This window comes from Thamnophis sirtalis, unplaced genomic scaffold (genome assembly GCF_051295495.1).
Source record: "Thamnophis sirtalis isolate CommonGarterSnake01/CBP01778 unplaced genomic scaffold, rThaSir2_p1.2 scaffold_9, whole genome shotgun sequence".
Lineage (NCBI taxonomy): Eukaryota > Metazoa > Chordata > Lepidosauria > Squamata > Natricidae > Thamnophis > Thamnophis sirtalis.
This window is the reverse complement of record NW_028261389.1, coordinates 32,039,036-32,050,911: the sequence shown is the minus strand read 5'-3', so window position 1 is coordinate 32,050,911 and position 11,876 is coordinate 32,039,036. Positions and strand designations below refer to the sequence as shown.

The 11,876-nt window shown below is 35.1% G+C and overlaps 1 protein-coding gene across 1 annotated transcript; it reads left to right on the top strand.

The window, feature by feature from the left end:
- Positions 1-5: 5 nt before the first annotated feature.
- Positions 6-11,876, top strand: DESI1 (desumoylating isopeptidase 1). Its single transcript, XM_014052067.2, has 6 exons — positions 6-136; positions 4,116-4,137; positions 5,334-5,403; positions 6,383-6,492; positions 8,255-8,377; positions 9,010-11,876. Exons 1-6 carry the CDS (start codon positions 46-48, stop codon positions 9,101-9,103), a joined length of 510 nt encoding a protein of 169 aa, XP_013907542.1. The 5' UTR covers positions 6-45; the 3' UTR covers positions 9,104-11,876.

Genomic DNA, 11,876 nt, shown 5'->3' with positions numbered 1-11,876 from the left:
TTCCCCCCCCTGCAAGCTCCCCTTCCTGTTTCCTCGGCCAATGCCATGGACTCGCCTCCGATGCTGCACTCGGTGAAGCTCTACGTGTACGACCTGTCCAAGGGCATGGCTCGCCGCCTCAGTCCTATCATGCTCGGTAAGAGCGGCGAGCAAGACAGGGAAACCCGCCTCCTCCTCAATCTGTGTGATAGGTTGAGGAGGAAAGCGGACGGGGATGGCTGTCCGGTCAGTGCGGGGGAAGAAGCGCCTGCTCCCGTTATGCAGGTCTGCGGGAGCCAAGGAGCTCTTCAGCCTCTCTCCAGACTCCTAGGACCTAGAGGGAAACGGTGAGAAGATGCGGGGTTGTATTTCTCTTCCCTTCACCCGCCCGAACCAGGTGATGCGCGGGTCTTTATCCTGCCCCGCCTCTTCCCTGCGCCGGCTATGTACCATATACTAAGGGGCGACTTTAACAGCCCCGATGCCTCTGCCTAGCTTAGTCACAACTTTTCCCGCCGACACAAAGGGAGAGGAGGAAATGCTAAGGTCGACGCTTGAAACCAGCTGTTTCCCAGGGTCGTTTAAGGTGCTTAAGGTGGTTAGATGGGAATTCAAAAAGCCAAAGACACAAGGCATCTTTGGGGTGAGGTGGGGTGATAATGGAACCTATAAAAAGGAAAACTTTCAATTTTATAGGTGAGTTACAGGCAACAAAAAAAATTTCCTCCAGATAAACTGATTAGTCACTATTGTAATAGGATATCCCTAAACCATTGAAAGTGACAATTGAGTAGGCCGCTTGTGATTTATTATTTTATTCATCAAATTTATATAGCTGCCCATCTCCTCCCAAAGGGGACTCACAATAAATAACAATAAATAAAACATCCAATATAAAGCAGATAAAAAAATTAACATTTGCGCTCATTATGAATCAATCAAGCTACTTATTTCATCAACTCCTTTCTCTATAACAACCTTGTGAGATAAATTGGGCTAAGGGAAAATGAGTGGCCTAAAGTCACTCAGTGTGCCTCAATACTAAAACCTGGGTACAGTCTGTTTTTAATTCAACACCTTAGTCTGTAAATACACAGACTCTCATGTGAATCTCTTCTTTGACCATTACAGCCCACTCCAATGGTATATTGCTGAGATTCAACTTCTTGCCTTGATCAGGTTTTTTCCCTTTCTTAGTTGAAGTTGGAAGTTCATGATCTGAGCCACAGTCAGAATCATGTCTTCTTTTTACTGGCTGAACAGAACTTCTTCATCTGTACTTGCAAAATATGTGGTCAGTTTTATTCCATCTGGTAACATTCAGTTGTTAGATTGTTGTACAAGTTGTTTAGATTGGTTAAAAAAAGTATTGTATTTCTTGCAAACATCTAATTATCAGGGTAGAATTCTGTTAGTCTGTCATGTGCCTCATTTTAAATACCAAGGCCTAATATCCCTCATGACTAGGCTTTAGTATTCCAGTAGTCTTTGAAGAGATCACATCTTTTTTGTTGTATTGACAAGTTATTGCATGTCAGGATACAACTATTCATTATCAACCTCCTCTTCACCTGTGGGATGTACGGGTCACCTTAATAGTGAACTTCTTAATTAGAACTAAAATCCTCCAGTCATTTTTTGAGTTGTATATTGAATTTGGTTTGCACTGGGTTTAACACTTTTTTGCTAGTAATTATAACTGCTTCATTTCTTGTTCAATGTTCTTGTTCACTGTAGAATATCTGGTGTTTTTTAATGTGCAGTGACTTATTCCAACTTTACAGTTTTCTAAATCCCAAAATGTTTGTGTATAGACTTGATACTTCTGCTCTGATAACATCCAGTTGCTTTGGTTCATGATTCTAACATTTTTTGTATCAACTTGTTTTGTGTGTATATGTACACATACACACACACACACACACACACAAATGTATCTTTGCAGGATCAAACTTGTCTTTTGTCTCTGGGCATACAAGCAGCTGAACATTCTATCAGCCTTAGTCTAGTCACATGATTATCATCAGTGCTACACATAATTGTCCTCTACTGTTATTGTCCTACCGATAGCTATGAATTTCACTTTGTTTTCTTGGTAGAATAGTGGAGTGAGTTGTCATTTCTTTCTCCTGTGGATTGTGCTTAATCTGATCACTGTGGATTTACCGACTGTTACAAGTGCCCTTCTGGGAGTATGTGGTCCCAACTGTATAGTAATAGTTCATGACATAATGGGAATGTACAACTTTGTTTACTGCAACAAAATGATAATTCTTGAAGGGTTAAATCATTAAATTTCATATATGTATTTTAAATACATAAGATTTAATCAAATTAGTTACTTTGTTTTTGCTGTAGCATAGTAGAACTTTAATTCTTAAAATTAATTTCTGATAAGTAAAAGCAGCATATGATTTTTATATGATCATGATTTTATTTCACTGTCGTAATAAAATCATGAAACTGAGAAGAAGCAAACTAAATTACCTTATTACTATTCCCACACTATTTATGGAAGATTATTTTAATCCATAATATATATCCATTCCCTATATCTGCAAAGCAGCACTGAACTTATTCATGTTGAGTTTTATGTATCCTCAACATATAGATGTGTATTTGCAATGTAAATGTTTAGCAGTTGAGGGATTCCACAAGTCCAAAAAGGATAATTTTTCTTTCAAATGCTACAGAATCATTTACCATTTATCAAAGTGCTGTATTTGTTTTTGAAAGCAAGGTTCAATTGATGTATTGTGTGCTGCTTACTACTTTTAATACTTTGAGTAAAGAGCAAGACATAAAAATTAAAGCATTTCATAATTTTTAATATTCATTTTCTTACTTTCATTTTTGAACTTGCACTGTCATTGTGATGAAGAAAAGTGTAATCATAAGTAACTCATTTGAGTTTCAACAGAATTGCAAGTACCTCCCACATGGAACTCTGTATTAATTAACAATAGTCAGAAGACATGATAAAAACTGCTTAATTTTACAACAGATGAACAGGCTTAACCATAGTTTCAACTGGGAATCCCAAACCAAGCCAAAAATGCTAGAGAATTCCTAGAAGCTTGACATTCAGACAAATACGCCACCAGCATACAGATAGATATAAACAACATCTGCATACCATTCAAAAGAGACAATCAAAAAGCCAAAAAGGAAACAAAAAGACCAAAACATCTCCTCACCAGCAATCAGCATTCAGATGGGCAGAGATTAATACTAAGATTAACTTTAGGCTAAGAATCAAAAAACAAATGATACCCCAATCAAAGAACTGCCAGACAAGCTAATAAACAACAGTCTAATCAAGGAACCACCAAGACCATTCCCACCAATACAAATAGGGCAAGCCAGTAGTATATAAAATGAGAGAAAACCCCATTCCCTACTAGCACTGTTGATATTACTTAGTTTGGTAATGAAATATCTGCAAGAAAACATCCAAGCTCAGAGTGCACTAAGGACTCCACAGTACTAGTTAAAGCTAGGTTTTGCTTTTATTGGGCATGCTTTAGAAAATTTATCCTAAGCGCTTTAATTTCCAAATGGAGATGAAAGGGGAGAGTGTAGAGTTTTAAAAATCATCATCCCCCTTAAAAGCAACTAAACAGAAAATTCAAATACTGCTTAGATTTATGAAGAATCTGTAAAATCAAATCTCATATATGATTCATCAAAAGCAAATACCAATATATTCAATTAAATCTGCTTCCAGTTGTGTAGAGGTAATATTGAAATGTTCATAGTATACTGAGACTTTAGCACAGGAACAATATTCACTTGATACAATATGTTGCACTGATGATGCATCATTTCTAACATATTAGGTCAGATTTAAATAAAAAGTAATTCAATATGTTTTATTCAATCTAAGAGAAAAATTCTGAATTATCTTAACGTTATTCATATAGATATTATGAATTAACTTTACATATTACATCACATATCCTTTATCAGCCTGCCATACTTTAAAAATCATCAAGAAAAAGAAAAATGTGTTTTCACAGTTTTTAAGAAAATGTGGTAGTTAAGTCTGACCTTCTGAGCTCTTTCTAAGAGAAACTAATTTACTAAGTTATATGAAGATGCTGATACTTATTGCTTTCTTCTTCTTTTGTATACAGGTAAGCAACTAGAGGGTATCTGGTAAGTAACTAGTCTTAAAATGAATTGGAATGTTTGTACTATGGGAGATCCATATTATGCCTACATAATTTAGATAGTGTTGTCAAGGGATTAAAAATTAACAAAGAAATCTAATTATTTTGATGTAGCTATAGTCAGTGCAAAAAATAATAATAATTCAAAATGAGGGCCAATGGGAGAATAAAAAAAAGTCCCTGTGCTCAGTCATTCAAACCCTGGTCTTCTCACATTTGGACTACTATAATGCCCTCCTCATAGGGTCTATCCTTGAAGAGCATTCGGAATCATCAACTGGGGCAGAGTGCAGGGGCACAGGCAGTTCTTGGGGCCCCTAGGATGGCCCATGTTACACCATTACTCCATGAGCTGAACTGGCTACCAGTTTGCTTCTGGGTGCAATACATGGTGTTATCACATTTAAAGCACTGCATAACATGGGTCTATGTTACTTGAGAAACTGCCTCGCCCCCTTAGGTCTGGCCCACCAGACTCAACAATCAAGGAATTCTAAAGCTGGTGGGGTCCAAGAGAAGGGTCTTCTGTGCCATGGCTCCTGCCCTTTGAAACATCTTGTCCCTGAGGTTAGATCAGCTCCAACCCCTCTAACCTTCCAAAAGGCCTGGCTCTACCAGATGGCTTCAGGCCCCAATAGAGGAGCATCACACTGGAAGTATTTGATGACTTAAGAGGCAATCCTGCCTCCTTCTCTTGGTGCATCCTGTTCCTTTCCTCCCTCCCTAACTTTTAACTATAATTTTAACTATAAATATTTTATTGTTATTTCCACATTTATTACTTTAGACATATTTATATTTTATTATTTTAATTGGTTTTAATATTGTAAGCTGCTCAGAATCAATTTGAAATGAATGGGAAATTAAATAAATAAATAAATGCATACATAGACACACACACACACACACACACACACACACACAGCCGAAACACATTAATAGGAGCAAGCATTTGTCATAAAATGCTGATTGATTGCTAGAGGCAAGAGGTAAAGCTAAGGGAAGAAGAATGAATTGGGCATGCCTGAAATTCTGAATATTCTGCAGTATTATACAAGACAAAATATGTCTAAAAAGATTAGACTAATCTGTTTGCATTTGTATTACCCTTACTAAACTGTTAGGCAACATATTGGCTGGAGATTTACTCTTTCTTTTAACCTGCTGTTTATTTATTCTCAGGCACACCTCCATAGTTGCCCACAGGGATGAATTCTTCTATGGTAGTGGGGGAATTTCAAGTTGTCCACCTGTAAGTTTACAGACATCTGAGAAGTTATTCTGTTCTTTTTTTCTCTTTTGCTCAGTTGATTTCAATTCATTTTGTATTTCTTGAAATTAGTACCATGTTTCTCTGAAAATAAGACCCAACTGGAAAATAAGCCCTAGCATGATTTTTCAGGATGCCTGCAAAATAAGCCCTACCCCAAAAATAAGGTTAAGATAATCAGCCAGACAAGACATTTACTATCGCATTTCTCCCAAAATAAGACATCACCTCAAAATTAGCTCTAAAGTGTCTTTTAGAGCAAAAATTAATATAAGAAAACACGGTATTGCCATTCTTACATATCACCTGTAAAATCACAATAACTTAGAAATGCATCCCTAAACTCTGAGAAGAATCTATAGGTGTACATGAAAAACACCCAGACACTGCCAACCCTTACCCCCATCCCCTCAAAGCTTCTGTTGCCTGGATGATTGTCTCACATTACCTTGCTCTATGTTTTGTACAAGAACTGTTGCTTTGAGTATTAAGTAATCTTTTGGGGTCTGCAAAACTTGGTTTAAATCAAAGATATTTTTTTCTGAATCTCATTTTCCTAATGCAATGATTCAGCCAGTGCTGATTTTAATTTAGCCATATACATTGGGTTTTTATTTAACAGACTTATCTGAGTTACCTTAACTGACAAACTGAAGTTCTGGTCCTTCCTCTAAAGCTACTCTTCTGTAAAGCAAGCTGTGGTGGGATTCACATCTGTATCAAAAGCCAACAAGTTTTCCTGCTATTCCAAGTCTCCAGATTAAGATGCTATATGAGGATCTTATGAAATATTACTGTCAGTTTTACTAGTGATAACAGATGTGAGTAAATTCTGGAAGTTTCCAATTGATGTGAACAAATTGTGAAAATTTGCAGAACATTTTCTGCTTAAATTATTCTATAAAAGATACTGAGAAATTTTCGGGGTGACTTAGTAACCTAATGAATGCAAATTTTGTAGGGTGGAACATTGCTTGGGCCTCCGGATACTGTTGTAGATCTGGGATATACTGAAGTTTCAGAAGACCTCTTCTTAGAATATTTGTCCTCATTGGGGGAATCTATATTCCGGTGAGATTCTGCTGTTTAGTTTCCATTCTAATATTCTGTGAAGAGAATAACTAATTAGATTTTTTTTTAAAAAAAATGTAAATTTTATGTAAAATTCTGGAATTATATGCACACTTCGGCTGAAATCACCTGTTATTAGAATATAAGGATAAACTAGGAAGAATCAGTATACTATGCTGATTACATTTGCTCCTGATTGTTATAATGATGTCACTTCTGGATTGATTTACTATATAAAACAAAATATATTATAAAGTTCTTGTCTCTCTTCATGTAAACCTTTAAATAGAAATACAGAAGACTGCTTATTCAGCCATGACCAGGTTATGGGTCACAATTTCAGTTGCTAAATGCATACTACTGTGGTCAGATGAGATTAAGTTAGAACATGAACGTCCACATTTTTATAACAATTGCTTTTCAAAATATTTGTTTTTTATAAATAAAATCTGCTGTGGCACTTGCATTTATCTCTCAGTATTTCACCCAGTGTTATACAGTATTAGTGTGTATATCGTAGAACAGTTGCAAACTAATCAATTTAGAATTGATATGCTACATTCACAGTGATATTTGGTTTTGCCTTCGAACATACAAAAAAAAGCACTTATCAGACATGTATGGAAGCTGCAGTACTAATTATTATATTTCAGTAGGACACCAACAGAGTGAGGGTGATTAATTAATTTCTTGCCCTTAGTTTCTTTATTTTAAATGCCAATAAAATGTGCATTTTGTTCAATATAGTTTGAATAAAATCAGTAGAAAGTAAGGCTGACTAAGAGAAATTGTAGGCAGAAAAGAGTTAATAATTCCATTCTAGTTTTTGTATTTGAAATTTCTGCCTGAACACTGGCGTTTTGAAGCAGTACTGATTGTACTCTCTATTCATAGTCATAGTAAGTACAATATAGCAATTCTTCCTATGCATTTTCTTGATGTTTTCAATTGCATGTAAAAGGACATGGCATCAAACTTGCTCTTTGTTGCATTCATATCATCACTTTGCAATGTTACGCATTGGGGGTGTGGGGAGTATGTTAAGCAAGACGACTGCTGTGGTTATATAGGCTCATTATGATTTAAACTTAGTTCACGTAGTTGAGCTCAGAGGGAGCCTATACAGGTAGTCCTTGACTTATGACAACAATAGAGCCCAACATTTCTGTTGCTAGCAAAATAGTTGCTAAGTGATTTTTGCACTATTTTACAACCTTGCCACAGTTGTTAAGTGAATCACTGCAGTTGTGAAGTTAGTAACATGATTGCTAAATGAATCTGGCTTCCCGGTTACCTTTGCTTGTCAGAAGGTTGCCAAAGGTAATCACGTGACCCTACGAGGCTGCAACTTTCATAAATATGAATCAGTTGCCAAGCATCCGAAGTTTGATCATATGATCATAGGGATACTGCAATAGTTGTAAGTGTGAAAAATGGTCATAAATTATTTTTTCAGTTATTTAACTTTGGTCACTAAATGAACTGTTGTAAATCGAGGACTACCTGTACATATAAAGGCAACAATCCACTTCCTATCATTTAGAAAGTAGCAGATCTAGGTGGCAGAGGTGTGCTGGAGAAAGAACAATCAAGAAACATGAGCCTGGTGTCCTCACTGTATCAACAGATCAAATAAAATCCTTTTAGCTTTTGATCTGGATGCTGTAATTATGAATTGTCTTTATATGCTTGAACCCTTGAGACTTTTTCTACTTTACATCTTACTCATGTTCATTCTTCTTGATTTTTTGGTGGATCACAGAGGAGACTCTTATAATCTTTTTGAACATAATTGTAATACATTCAGCAATGAAGTGGCACAATTCTTGACAGGGAGAAAGATCCCTTCCTACATTACAGATCTTCCATCTGAAGTCCTTGCAACGTAAGTGCAATCTTTTTTATATAGTATACCATGTTTAAACTGCCACATTTCTTGTAACAACCATGCCTTCTCAGTTCATGATGGCACTAAGATCTGCCAGAATTTCCATCGCTGTCACGCTTTACAGCCATATTGCTTAGTAACACAAATTCTACTCCCAATTATTATTGTTAACCAAGGACCACCTGTATGCAAAAAAAAAGGGGGGGGACTCAATGGACTGCTTACCCCTTCCCTAATACATTGAATATATTCTAAGGGCACCCTCTTCAGTGTGCTTAGCAGTTCACTGTCGAAGTATGAAGTTCATTGCAGAACAATTCAGTGCCTAATGCTATTAGCTATGAAGCAAAGAAACAAAGTCCTCAAAAAAAAGAAGACAAAAATGAAAATAAATTCCATGTCTAGGTTCTGTGCTATTATAGACAAGGTTTTGGATTGGCTTCCCTTTTCTTCATCCTGATGAGATATTATCATAGGTTCATTTCTCCATATGCCTCTTAAGGATTGTATTGATTGTGAATAGCCAGTTTCTTCCCAAGGTTCTTAGGTGCCTTGTTTTTAAGTTTAATATTTTTAGTTACAAAGTGTTTTGAAAGCTTAAATTTCTCCCATGCTTCTTACTGTCACAGACCATTTGGACAAGCATTACGGCCTCTTCTTGACTCCATCCAGATCCAGCCACCTGGAGGAAATACTTTTAGCAGACATAATGGACAGAGCTAGCAAACACAGTGAAAAATATCTCAATTCATAAGGGCATTTCCTTTTAAAACTCCACTGTATTAGATACCTGTCTTATACGTTTATGCCATGATTCAAAAGTGGCATTTCGGACTTGATAGGGAGAATATTTATTGAATTGCATGTCATGTGGTGATATCAGAAGAAATATGGTCATAAAATCAAATAATGTATTTACTTATTAAAGCTGTTTTTTGTCTTGGTTCATTTCTTTACTATTCCCTACTAAGAAACTGGAAATTAGGAGATACACCTGCACCGTTTAAAATAACAGGGATGTCCTTAGCTGTCTCTTCCCAAATGTACTAATTTCATTACCATTGTTGCAGTATTTTGTAACCTCAAAGTTGTAAATTTAACAATAATAAACAATATGCTTGAATATGCTTTTAATTTTTATAGGAGCAAAAAACTAAAAACATTCACTGTGAAATTATTTTGAGAAATACTTCTTTAAACAGAAAATATAAGCCAGTCTGCAATAGAAATAAATATATACAGTAATAGATTTTTAAGTGTGGATTGTTGATGCCAAAAAACCCTCTATTGCTTATTTTGAAAATCTGACCTTTTCAATACCAGAAAGAATAGCCCTAACTCTTGTGCTATGTAATCTTTTGTATGTTAAAAAAATGTACAATGGGTAGAAACAAAGGTCTTACTGTAAGCAGTAACACCATATTTTAAGGAATGTTAAATGAATTTGACTAGTACAATAAATAACATAATTTTCACAAAACGTATGCAATGTACAACTTTCAGATAAGAGTGTAGATTCATAATTTTCAATTCTGGAAGCATATCCAAAATCATTTTTAAGTCCTATTATTTAATTCTGAGTTTTAAATATATAAATATGGTTACATTGGTTTTATCCATCCCTATAAACACCCTCTTCTCCACATGCTAACATCCAGTTTAAATCAGGATCATCTTGTAGCTGGTTGGTTGTTTTTTTTAATCAACAAAAATTATCTATTTAACTAGGTTTGGGGCCCACTTCATTTTTTTCCTGTAAATAATTGTAACAGAACACTAAAATCAGTTCAGGAGCAAATTGGTATAATATGCCTTTCTTTCTTCTCTGCTGAGCATGATTAAGAAAGCATTATATGGCAATGATAACTGTTCTGTGAGAAAACACTCACACGCACATAAACATACATTTCCCTCTATCAGGTTATTTCAATTAAATTGAATTTTTTTCAGAAACTAGATTTTCCTTTGAGAGGCTATTAATTTGTCTCCACTTTCTCCTAATACTTGGGAAGAACATTAGAAAATCTGCTTTGCTCAGAGATAATATTCACTTGTACAATGTATTGATTATAAAATACAAACCTAATAAAGTAACTAGATTGCAGTCCAAATGTTTTTGTCCCCTTTTTAAAAGGTGAACTTTTGAAAGATTATGTGATGAATCACAAATCTCGCTATCTATAAATATTACAGGACTGGTTGCTGGAATTTGTTACCCAAAGACACAGTATTGGTGATGCCAGGTGAGAAAGGCTGTTTTAAGTCTGAGGCTCAGAAAAATTATTGGGAGGGAAAACAAGTTTTCCTTCCTTAGGAAAAATAGAAAATTTTGAATGAATAGAACAGTAGAGAAATGAGAAAGAATTCTTTGTTAATGCATGCTTTTGAAATGCCTCAGAACTTATGTGCTGAATTTTCAGATTGCAATCTGATAAAGTATTTTTCTATTACAGAAGTATTTTATACCTATATTGGTTATCGCAACACAGAAAGAATTGGAGTGACAGTGAATATAGTTCTGAATGTTCTTTCTATATGACATACTGTACCTGCTTTTAGGCATCACTTCTCTATCACAATTATTGTGTGTGTGTGATAGAACAGAAGAACTGCTGATATAACATAAAACTTTTCTAAAATTTATTCCATAACATATTGGAAGCATTGATTACAATATCTTGATTTCTTAAAAGCTCCATCCAAAACACACATACTTTCTTGTAAACTCCAAAAACCTGTTTTGAATTGTAGTTTTAATAATAAAATTGATTGCTTTTTCATGTGTAACTTTTCATCATTCCTTATGTCAAATTTAATGTACATTTCTCCATTTAACTATTGCATATGAGCACATGGGAGAAATGAAGAAATTTCTGGTACTTATTTAATAATATTTTTGGAACTTTCCTTCCTATAACTTTAGAAAATGCAAAATAAAATGTTTATTCAGAAACAGGTACCACTTTTTTCCTACAGATTTATTCCCAAGCACGTTTGCAACCCTAGGTAGTTGTAAAAGGTGTATTCTCTCCTCTCCACTTCTTCCAGTAAATAATTGATTCTTGTGCTTTCTGAAATACACTATAGGCTCTATTTTCAGTGATGTGCAATAATGTTTAGAACTTCACTGAATAGAGACGTAAAAGAGGCTACATTTCAAACTGGGATCTCAATTCTAGGATCTGAATGATTTGTATGTTATGTTCCACATCACTTGACACTAGTGACTAAGGTCAGTTCAGAGACAGCAGACCTGCTTTATACTTGTGGAAAAATATAGCTACATATTTTAACATTTTTTCCATCCTTATATTTATAAGCATATAAAGTATGAAACGTGCATGTATTTAAATTGAAATACTTTTAGCCTGTCAATGGAAAGCTGAGCAGCCTGTATATTACAGCAAAGATCTGGCTTAATTAACAGGTCTGTCATTTCCAGGAATTCCATATTGTTCTTGTTTTATAATTAAAATAAAGCCTTTATCAGAACCTA

Excerpts from the sequence above, each read along its gene's own strand:
- DESI1 (XM_014052067.2), top strand. The coding sequence starts at position 46 with ATGGACTCGCCTCCGATGCTGCACTCGGTGAAGCTCTACGTGTACGAC. Across the intron at positions 137-4,115 it reads CCTCAGTCCTATCATGCTCG|GTAAGCAACTAGAGGGTATC; the intron begins GTAAGAGCGGCG and ends TTTTGTATACAG. Across the intron at positions 6,493-8,254 it reads TTGGGGGAATCTATATTCCG|AGGAGACTCTTATAATCTTT; the intron begins GTGAGATTCTGC and ends GGTGGATCACAG.